This window comes from Prunus avium, chromosome 3 (genome assembly GCF_965620075.1).
Source record: "Prunus avium chromosome 3, drPruAviu1.hap1.1, whole genome shotgun sequence".
Classification (NCBI taxonomy): Eukaryota; Viridiplantae; Streptophyta; class Magnoliopsida; order Rosales; family Rosaceae; genus Prunus; species Prunus avium.
This window is the reverse complement of record NC_142286.1, coordinates 34,084,879-34,094,885: the sequence shown is the minus strand read 5'-3', so window position 1 is coordinate 34,094,885 and position 10,007 is coordinate 34,084,879. Positions and strand designations below refer to the sequence as shown.

Below are 10,007 nucleotides of genomic sequence, written 5' to 3'. Positions count from 1 at the left end.
ATTCAAAGTACAGTTTAATAACATGCTATACACTCACTGATTACCATTTCATAGATGTACAAGTTTGTTGAGATAGTATCATCTAAATCAAAAGAAACCATTATATATGGACATGTCACAATGTGAAACGTGAACCTAATACCGCATTTTTCCCATGTGATTACCAGTGACGAGAACATGCCCGCTGTCTACATGGTCCTACTACCCAATATGTATAGAACTGAAAATAAATTGAGAGAGAAAGAAGAAATGCTCAAGGATAGTATTGTCATTTATGGAACGGTGCTCATTTATAAAGGAAGGTCTGACAAGTACCGTTTGGTAATTTTGATTTAAGTACAGGGCAGTTAGTGAGTCTCCTCTCACTTCTGTTCAACGTCCCTTGCCTGCGAAGAAGAGTTTCTGGAGAGAGAGAGAGAGCAAAGCAAAGCAAAAGGATAAAGAAAGGAACAATACAAATGACAAGTTAAAAGAAAACACAGCACTCTGTTCTGATTCTCGTCCCCGATTCTACCTTAAATCTTGCACCTAAAGCTCACTTTCAAACCTGGTTCCTCTTCCATTTTCCAAGCACTTGGCCTTTGTCTGCTTCTGGGTTCTCTTCCATTTTGTCAATTAAGCCCATATTCTTCATGGGTTTTTCTTCAATAAGCTACTAGCTTTGGAAGTTGGAAGAGAATTGGGAGCAACATGTCTTGGAAAAGCAGAGGAGAGCCATCTTCTAGAAGTGTTATTTCAAAAAAATGGACCCTTTTGCTTTGTTTAGGCTGCTTCTGTGCTGGAATGCTCTTCACCAATAGGTATTCTCTCCAATTTTTATTTCACTTTGTACAAATTGTTGTTTGCTTTTGGATTTTTAATCAATCAGTTAATCTTTGCTTTTTCTGTTATGAATTTGAGCCAGTTTTCTAAAGTGGTAACTCAATTAAGACTGTTTATTGGTACCTTTCTATTTTTAGATCTATGATCAAATAGTCGTTTTTGGTTTTGATGCTAGACTTAGATATGTTCTACTTAGCTGGGTGTTTCTGAATTTTCAAGCCTTATGTATTTTGTTATTTTCAGCAACTTCTTGGAAAATATTTTGCTTAACTTTGACGCTGAAACATGTAGTTGTTGAGATATCATAACATTTTAATGAAATTTATATATGGGTTGCAGGATGTGGACTGTTCCTGAAAATAAAGGTATCACACGGAGAACAGCTATGGAAGAAGAACAATTAAAATTAGTTTCAGAGGGTTGCAAACCAAAAGCTGTAATGTCTCATCTCTTACTTGATTTCATATCCTTGCGAGATTTTTTTACAAGCTGTTCTATCAGAAATTCTTTCTTTACCTATATTGGATTGTTATACCATGTTCCTCATCTAAAACTTTCTTCTGTGTCAATCTGATTTGGTACTTTTAGTTGCATCAGAAGGAAGTAAAGCGCGAAAATAAGGACATTTTTGGGGAGGTTTCTAAGACTCATAATGCTATACAGTAAGTTGTGCTCTCACACAAACACATGATATTATGTAACTTTGGTTTCTAAGTATCCTAATTGGAAACTATTCTTGGATGTTATGTTGAATTAGGACATTAGATAAGACTATATCAAATTTAGAGATGGAATTAGCTGCGGCAAGGGCAACACAGGAGTCTATACGTAGCGGCTCTCCTTTATCAGGAGACTCGAAGACCACTGATTCATCCGGGAAGAGAAGGTATTTAATGGTTGTTGGAATTAATACTGCTTTTAGCAGCCGTAAAAGAAGAGATTCGGTTCGTGCTACATGGATGCCACAAGGTAATTTATAAATCAATTTCCTAATTTCTTCATTGCTGTTCTGTAATGGATTTTAGCTATGCTATTCTGGCTGCTTGTTTATAGTTGTTGTCTGATTATTTTTGCTTCTGAAAAACATGAAACATAGGCGAGAAAAGAAAAAGGCTAGAGGAAGAGAAGGGTATCATCATTCGTTTCGTCATTGGTCATAGGTGAGTGTTTAATCTTTTTTCTTGCTAGTTAATGTTGGATAGGAAGACACTATGCCATTGATCTGCTAGGCTGCAAGTCAGTAGAATACTTTTTTTTTGTGGTCAAGATCAGTAGAATACTTGTTCATCAACGCATCGGTTGCCATTCGGTTGTAGCTGATGTAAGCCAAGAATTCCTTGGTTCCCCGTTTACAATCTCATGCAATTCCCTATCATTGACACTCTATTTTCATGAAAAGTGTGAACTTTTTTTGAGTAGGTCCTTTTGAGATGTATTCATGCAATCATAAACCAAAATATATTTGTATATATTAAAATAAATTTCAAGCCTTCATAGTAGGTTCAACTTAATAACCATCACAACAGTCCTAGGTCATGGATTTATTTGGATAGTATAATTTTACAAGCTTTTCCCCTCCTTGTCTAGTGCCACGTCCGGAGGTATTCTAGACAGAGCTGTAGAAGCAGAGGACAGAAAGCATGGAGATCTCCTGAGGCTGGTAATGTCTCTTCGTTAATCTTGTTATTGTCCCCTAGTTTCCACATGTATGCTTACAGCTTATTTGAACATAAAATTTTCATTATTTTGATTCCGAGAGAATAGATTGTGACTTCCTATGTATGTCTCTTGCGCAGGACCATGTTGAAGGGTACCTTGAATTGTCCGCCAAGACAAAGATATATTTTGCTACTGCTGTTGCTACGTGGGATGCAGATTTTTATGTCAAAGTTGATGATGATGTCCACGTAAATATAGGTAATTTAAAATTGTGCTGAACATGACAAATAGATTTTCTACGGTACCTTTGTGCGCAATGACATAAAAACTAAAAGAAATAAGAAACATATGGATACAAGGTTTACGGAATTGGTAGTTTATGCAAATTGACTCTATGTTCTTTTAAGTGTGAAAGATCTTATCGGAGAGCCAACTTCAGCGTACCTAGTCTTTTTAGAGCAATTCATGAACTTTCATGTCTATATTATCTAATCATCTATCTCATTAAACCCATCTGTTTTCAATTTGCTGCAGCGACACTAGGAGAAACTCTAGTCAGACACCGAAAGAAACAGCGCCTGTACATTGGATGCATGAAATCTGGTCCTGTTCTAGCACAGAAGTAAGCCAGCACCTGTAATTGGTTTTTTTCTTTTTCTTTTGTTTCCTCTGATGTTCAGATATTTGTTAAGAAAGTAATTGACTTTGAGTCCTTGCCTGACTATTTGGTGATACAGGGGAGTGAGATACCATGAACCTGAGTATTGGAAATTTGGTGAACCTGGAAACAAGTATTTCCGTCATGCTACAGGACAGCTATATGCCATTTCAAAAGATTTGGCTACGTATATATCAATAAACCAGTAAGCTTCAACCTTTATGCACCGATAGATGTTGAAATACATGTATCCGTTTGAAAGATTTTCTTCTATCTTCTTGCACTTGTGATGCTAATTTTGTATGCATTTTTCAGGCATGTCCTACACAGGTACGCTAACGAGGATGTCTCTTTGGGAGCTTGGTTTATTGGACTTGATGTGCAGCATATCGATGATAGGAGACTGTGTTGTGGCACCCCACCTGGTAAGTCTTGTCTAATTCAAAATTATTAAGTTGGTAACTTAGGAATGATTTGAAAAGCAAATGGCCTTGTTTGGGCGCAATAACTTGTCTTGCTGAAGAATACTGTTTCAGATCTTGCACAAGCAGGGTGAATTCCACTTTAAGTAATATTCTTTATGACAGATTTATTTGACAAAAATCAAAATTAGATATAATATTATCTGCTCACTTTCTAGAGGGTAAAAAACAGGTCAAGTACAGTCATGTAAGTAATTTACTATAATACTGTGGAGGTACTGGAACCATAATAATGGAACCAAGACTGTGTTACCCCTTAGTGGACCCATGGTCATTGGTGAGGTTTCAGATTCTTCATAAGCAGAATAAGTTCACAAGAATCTATAAATTTGGGTGTAAAAATAAGGTCACAAATTTGTTTCATTTTACAGTTATTTAAAGTTTTAGTTCAACTTGTTTGCTGCAGATTGTGAGTGGAAGGCCCAGGCAGGCAACATCTGTGTAGCTTCATTTGATTGGAGTTGCAGCGGGATTTGTAGGTCAGCTGAGAGAATCAAGGAAGTCCATCGACGGTGCGGGGAAGGTGAGAACGCTTTGTGGAGTGCTTCTTTCTAAGAGGAAGAGGCAGCTTGGAGCTCTTCCAACCTCAGGAAGATTTTTCAGCTTCAGTATAAAGGCAGGTGTGCTAGTCTTTTTTTTTTTTTCTTTTTTTTCCAGTTTCTGTACTGAGTATAGAGAATTACAATATCAAATAGAGAGATTAGAGAGAGAGTGTGTGAGTGTGTGAGTGTGTGAGTGAGAGAAAGAGAGAGAGAGAGAGAAGAGCCTTGCTATGTGGACCATCTTCCATTTTAATAGAGGATATTGGCCACTGAAGCAGCCAAAATAGGGCCCCCATACAAAATTCTTTGAGGCTTGAAGAGCCAACTTGTAAGTTACAGTTCTATGGCATCAAATGCACAATAAATGCATATCTTTGTGGGAGCTGTTTCTGCCTTTCTTGTACAATCTTGTTTCCTCTGTATGAAATTAAGAATTTGAATTATATGATATGATGAACGTATTATTTTGAATTCATCTCTTTCCCAGTTTTCTTGTGACTCATCTGACAGTCTGTGGCTCCACCGCCCTTGTTTTGAGTTTGTAACTCCTGTTGTCAGTCAAACATTCAAATAAAACCAACAGGACACATCAAGGACTAATCTGACATTTTCTTTTTCTTTTCCAGTATGAAAAAGAATCTTAAGAAGTAACTGGGCTTAATTAACTTTTAAGTTGCTGCATGGATGAAACTTTGAAATGTTGCTTTCATGCTACTTTGAATCTTTGATATGCTCAAATTGACAGTTTCAAGTTATCTTTTTCTATAAAGACTAAAGAGAGAAAAAAAGATCAAACTTTCCTTCGATGGTAATTAAGAAAAGTCAAATAAAAAATGAAAATGACTTCATTTACATTATTAGAATATTTGCAAGGATTTTACGGTATGGGAACTCTCAGCTGTATCTTCCACCAAAAAAGAAAAAAAAGGCACAACTCCATTAGCTTCATTAGATAGAAAATCCTTAGGACATTGTCCAAAGTACAAAGATAGTTTTTATCAGGAAATTTTAACCCAAAGGGAAAAGCATAGAAAACTTCACCACAGCAGGTTGTGCCTTTCTTTTACTTCTTAGGATGCAGAATAATATGAGTTGCAGTAATCTCAATATCCAGAAGTAGCACACAAGATCATTTTGATAACCCTTAGATATGAATATAAGAGAAGGCCATTATGAAGAAAACAGCACATGATTCAAAATACCTAAACTTCTGTGGTTAAAGGTATGTGCGAAAACTCAACAAAATTTGTCTACATGCAATAAAATGGTCAAATGTTTGCTGTTAAAACCAGCAATCAGATGTCTAAAAATTACTGCAGGCCACTGAGTGAGAGAAACTTTACCAAACAAAATGCAATAACCAGAAATGAAAATTCTAGGCCAGAAATGAGAAAGTGAATATATACCTTGAAATCCTGGATGACGGGGCAGCAAGGTAGAATAATAAAGGAACAGTGGCACGTGATATTGGCACGGCTCAATCAAAAAGCAGAGCTCAAGCACTTAGAGCACTACTTTCTTATTGAACCGGACCAATATCCCGTTAAACCGATCCATCTCTTACCTCTTTGGCTTCCTTGTATCTTTTCAGAAACTATGCTACAAAACAAACAAACCCTTTTCATCTTTACACAAACAAAGCAAAAGACAGAGAGAAAAAAGAAAATATTGTAAGCCGAAGTGAAATGAAGTCTACGGTTTTGGAAGGAAACAGAAGAAACGATCACTTCCAAACCATATCAAGCTTAGATTATATGCCATAAATCTAACAAAGTGTAGCAACAAGGTTCAATTGGATAGCAAAAAAAGAACAAAAACCAAATATCTTTTCACAAAATAAGCTACAAAACAAACCCTTTTCGTTTTTATCATAACAAAACAAAATACAGAGAGAAAAAGAAAAGACTGCAAGCAGAAATGAAGTAAAATACATGGTTTGGAAGGAACAGAGCAAATGGTCACTTCCAAACCATATCAGGCTAGATTATATATCACAAACAAAACTATCAAAGTAAACCCCAACAAGGTTTATTTGGGTTATCAAAAACAAATAAAAGAGGGAAAAAAGGAGAGAAAGAAGGCAATTTGGAAATGGGCATTGGGTAGTGGAGAACAACATGAACATATTAATAATGCAGAGCAGCAGAGAGAGAGAGGTGAATGTCTCTTTAAGAAGGTAATGCCCAACAAAGAGAGATGGCTTGGCCACTAGTGGTGTGGTAGCATTGAAGAAGTTGCATTAAAATTTCCAACCACCTCACAACAAAGGAAGTTGGGAATATTAATTTAAAACCAGGTACAAGAATCGGAAAAAAAAAAAGGTTCACGGACACAAATCTGGGGCTTTAAATGTGTGCATTTATGGATGATGGGGTAGGGGAAGAGAGATGTTCGTTCTGTTCAATCCGCATTTATGTTATATTTTATCAAACAGAGAGAACCTTTGTTTTGTTTTGGAGCTTTTGGTTTGGTTTGGTTATGTGTTGTACCTTTTACCATTACATCTCCCATCCCATGAACCTCTCTATCTATTAGCAACACTTCGTAGGTAATAGGTTGTGTGATTCAATTCAAACTCTTTCCCAACAAATGCATATTTTTTGAGTGTTTTCAAATGTTATTTGCCTGCAATTCTTTAGGAAAAAGGTATCTCTCTCCCTCTCCCTCTCCCTCTCTGCAATGCAATGTGTGCATTAATGAACTTCGTAGGCCAAACAAGGCAGAGCTGCCTAGACTCCTACTAGTCCTATACATATAAACGTGCCATACGTTTTGTTTAGGTGCAGACCTAATTCTAATTGTCAAATTGCCATCATTTGATCAAGGACTCTATGTCTATGGGCTTGGAAATGAGGCCCCAAAATTGTATAGGTGAGAGGTCAGAGATGGAAAAAAGTTGGGAAAGATGTATGGGCAAACTTTGCAAGGAAAGGACTTGCCAAAAGATTGATGAAGATGAGTTGCCCCTGTCAACTTTTTAAGATCCAGAAGCGCCACCCCAAAAAAATAAAATAATAACAAATCAATATTGAGTGTGGACAATTTTGACAAAGTAATGATTTCTCTAACCCTGAAACTTCTTAATTAGGTTGGGGTTTGTTGCAATTTGCAAACAAGTATGAACATGAGTTGCAAACAAGGTTTTCTTTTGAAAACAAACCTTATAAAAAGATGATGATTTTAATTAAAAATTAAAGGTGAAAAGATCAACATACCCTTTTAAGTAACTTCTGTAAATTCAATTCTATAACAACGTCTTTTGCGATCCACTTCTGCGATTCCGAAACCAGTCTGCCACAAATTGTTTGCATACCAGTATGCATCTCAATCTCAGATGTCTCATCCAACACTGCTTCTGTTTATGTTATGAAGATTTCTTAAGGCGGGGGGTTATATTTTGCATGTTTTATGTATCGAGTTGGTGACATTTGGGAGTGTGGATGACGTTGTGGAGTACTCTAGATGAGTATATGGGATTTGATAAAGATACAATGGAGGTTTTGTTGGGATGCAGTTGAGAGATATCACCGATTCCATCTCAAGGTGTCATTATATACTACATTCTATCTTAATGTGTCATTATAGATCACATTCCATCTTAACATGTAAATATATACCACATTCTATCTTAACGTGTCGGTATTTCTATCTTAACGTGTCATTTCACTTGACATTCCATCTTAACGTGTCATTACATATCACATTTCATCTTAACGTGTCATTACATATACCACATCCTATCTTAACGTGTCTGTATATATAACATTTCATCTTAAAATGTTTGTATATAACACATTCAATCTTAACGTGTCACTTCACATCACATACCCATCTTAATGTGTCATTAACTCCACGTTTATACTTGACATAATAATAAGTTGGGTCTTTTTATATTCAATGATTGAGATTCAACCAATGTTAAAATCTCAATCTTTCATCAAATTTGAATTGATAACTAATTAATTACTTTCGTTTCATCGATTTTGAATGTTTCATTTAATGGATTTTATGTGCGTTGGAGCCTGTTGTGGAGTACTCTAAATGAGCACATGGGGTTTGATAAGATACATGGGTGAGGTGTGTCGATTGTGATGAGACGATTGACAAACCCACCCAACTCCATCTTGACCTGTCATTACACATCCCATTCCACATCTATACCTATAATATAAAATAGGTGGCTCTCCTTTTATGATCACAATTAACTCTCGATCCAATCTCAAATTTTTCATGAAATTTGCATTGATAATTAATTAATTTATTTTTAGCATATTTGGTATGTTTCGCTCTAACGAGTTTATGCCATTTTAGTGTCAATGACGTTGTGGAGCATTCTAGATGAGCACATGGGATTTATTAAAATGTGATCAAACATTAATATAAAGATGAGATGTGTCGTGTCATTTTAAGATAAATATATCTAATCCATCTCACCTTGATGTATCATTGTGCATCACATTTAATATCTATTCTTGACATAATAGATAATGTCTTTTATACCATCAGGGGTTGGATGAGAGAATTGGTAAAGATGTCCAAGATTTTGTATTGATAACAAATTTGTGTAATTACTTTTGTTCCATATATATTTCTTGTAATGGGGTTATGCCATTTGAAGTGCGGATGAAGTTCTTGTAATGCGGCCGATTTCTGATCCAATTGTAATGAGGTACTGGACCTGAATGAATTAGGCCCAGTCAGTGACTCACCATATTTATATTGGGCCAACAGTTTTCCCTTTTCTTTTCAAGAAAAATAATTAAAATTCCTTTTTTCCTCTAGGACATTTAATACAATCAAATAAATATGTGAAGTTGATTGAAGGAATGATTGTCAAACAAAGTAGGGTAAATATTCAGTTATGCTAAGATACGCTCATATTCGCTCATATTATTATTCTTCTCCAATATAGAGGTATTTATACAAGTACAAAGATGTGTTAACCCTAAATAAAATAGGAAATATATCTAAATTACAATAGGAAGTAGATCTCTATTACAATATGACTAAATAATAATTGTTAAGTAACCAAAATTATAATGAAATAAGGAATCAAAATCTTAACTAAGTAAGGACTCGCCAACACTCCTCCTCAAGTTGGGCAAAGATATTTCGCACGCCCAACTTGACAAGCGAGTCACAGAACACCATACTTGAGAAGCACCAATTGTAGAGAAGGTCTTTTCGTCAACCACAAGTGAAACAAGTGACAACATAAACCAAAGTTTGCAGCAGAAACACAAAAGCAAACCCTAAAAAATAGGGCACATAGCAGAACACAGAAACCATGTGAACACAGCAGCAGATAAGGCAGAACACAAAAGCCATATGAGCACGACAATAGATAAGGCAGAACACAGAAGCCCTGTGAGCACGGCAGAAGATAAGGCAGAAACCAAACCCTAAAAAATAGGGTAAGGCAAGGCAAACACACTAGTAAAGGCATGAGCAACAATACTAGCACCATAACAGGCAGGAGCAACAAGGCAGAGACATAACAGGCATCATCAACAGCAATACAAGGCATTGGCACCAGCAACAACAGAGACAACTTCTCTTCACTCCCCTTCTCCCCCCTGAAGAGAAGGGGTCGATGGAGCCATATGATCAATGGTACTTGAGAAACATGCACTGACTAACACTGAGATGTAGCAGAATAAGCCATGGCAGATAGGTGGTTAAATTGCAGCGGAATAGATGAGCAGCGGTGACAATAGCAAGGTAGGCAGCGATGACGGTAGCAAGGTAGACGGCGGCGGCGGCGGCAGACTAGGATTATAAGCTAGATGTATAGTGCAACGGAAATAGGTAGTCTCTAAGGTTAGGGTAGAGACAGATCAAAAC

At 36.4% G+C, this 10,007-nt stretch overlaps 1 protein-coding gene and 1 long non-coding RNA gene across 4 annotated transcripts; one reads left to right on the top strand and one right to left on the bottom strand.

Annotated features, from left to right (window-relative positions):
- Positions 1 to 332: 332 nt before the first annotated feature.
- Positions 333 to 4,634, top strand: LOC110764284 (putative beta-1,3-galactosyltransferase 2). 2 transcript variants are annotated; one of them, XM_021967212.2, is made up of 11 exons: positions 333 to 800; positions 1,162 to 1,258; positions 1,420 to 1,484; positions 1,580 to 1,791; positions 1,919 to 1,982; positions 2,410 to 2,482; positions 2,619 to 2,739; positions 3,016 to 3,103; positions 3,219 to 3,344; positions 3,455 to 3,564; positions 4,028 to 4,634. In XM_021967212.2, the coding sequence occupies exons 1-11, from the start codon at positions 691 to 693 to the stop codon at positions 4,174 to 4,176; spliced, it is 1,215 nt and encodes a 404-aa protein (XP_021822904.2). In that variant the 5' UTR covers positions 333 to 690; the 3' UTR covers positions 4,177 to 4,634. The 2 variants fall into 2 exon arrangements, with proteins under 2 accessions (XP_021822904.2, XP_021822903.2); XM_021967211.2 differs by having other exon boundaries at positions 1,411 to 1,484.
- Positions 4,635 to 4,951: 317 nt separating this feature from the next.
- LOC148295995 (uncharacterized) lies at positions 4,952 to 7,715 on the bottom strand. 2 transcript variants are annotated; one of them, XR_015834566.1, is made up of 2 exons: positions 7,379 to 7,715; positions 4,952 to 5,762 (listed from the first exon to the last, which is right to left on the bottom strand). It is a non-coding gene; the product is annotated as an uncharacterized LOC148295995 (long non-coding RNA). The 2 variants fall into 2 exon arrangements; XR_015834567.1 differs by having other exon boundaries at positions 4,952 to 5,757.
- Positions 7,716 to 10,007: the final 2,292 nt, after the last annotated feature.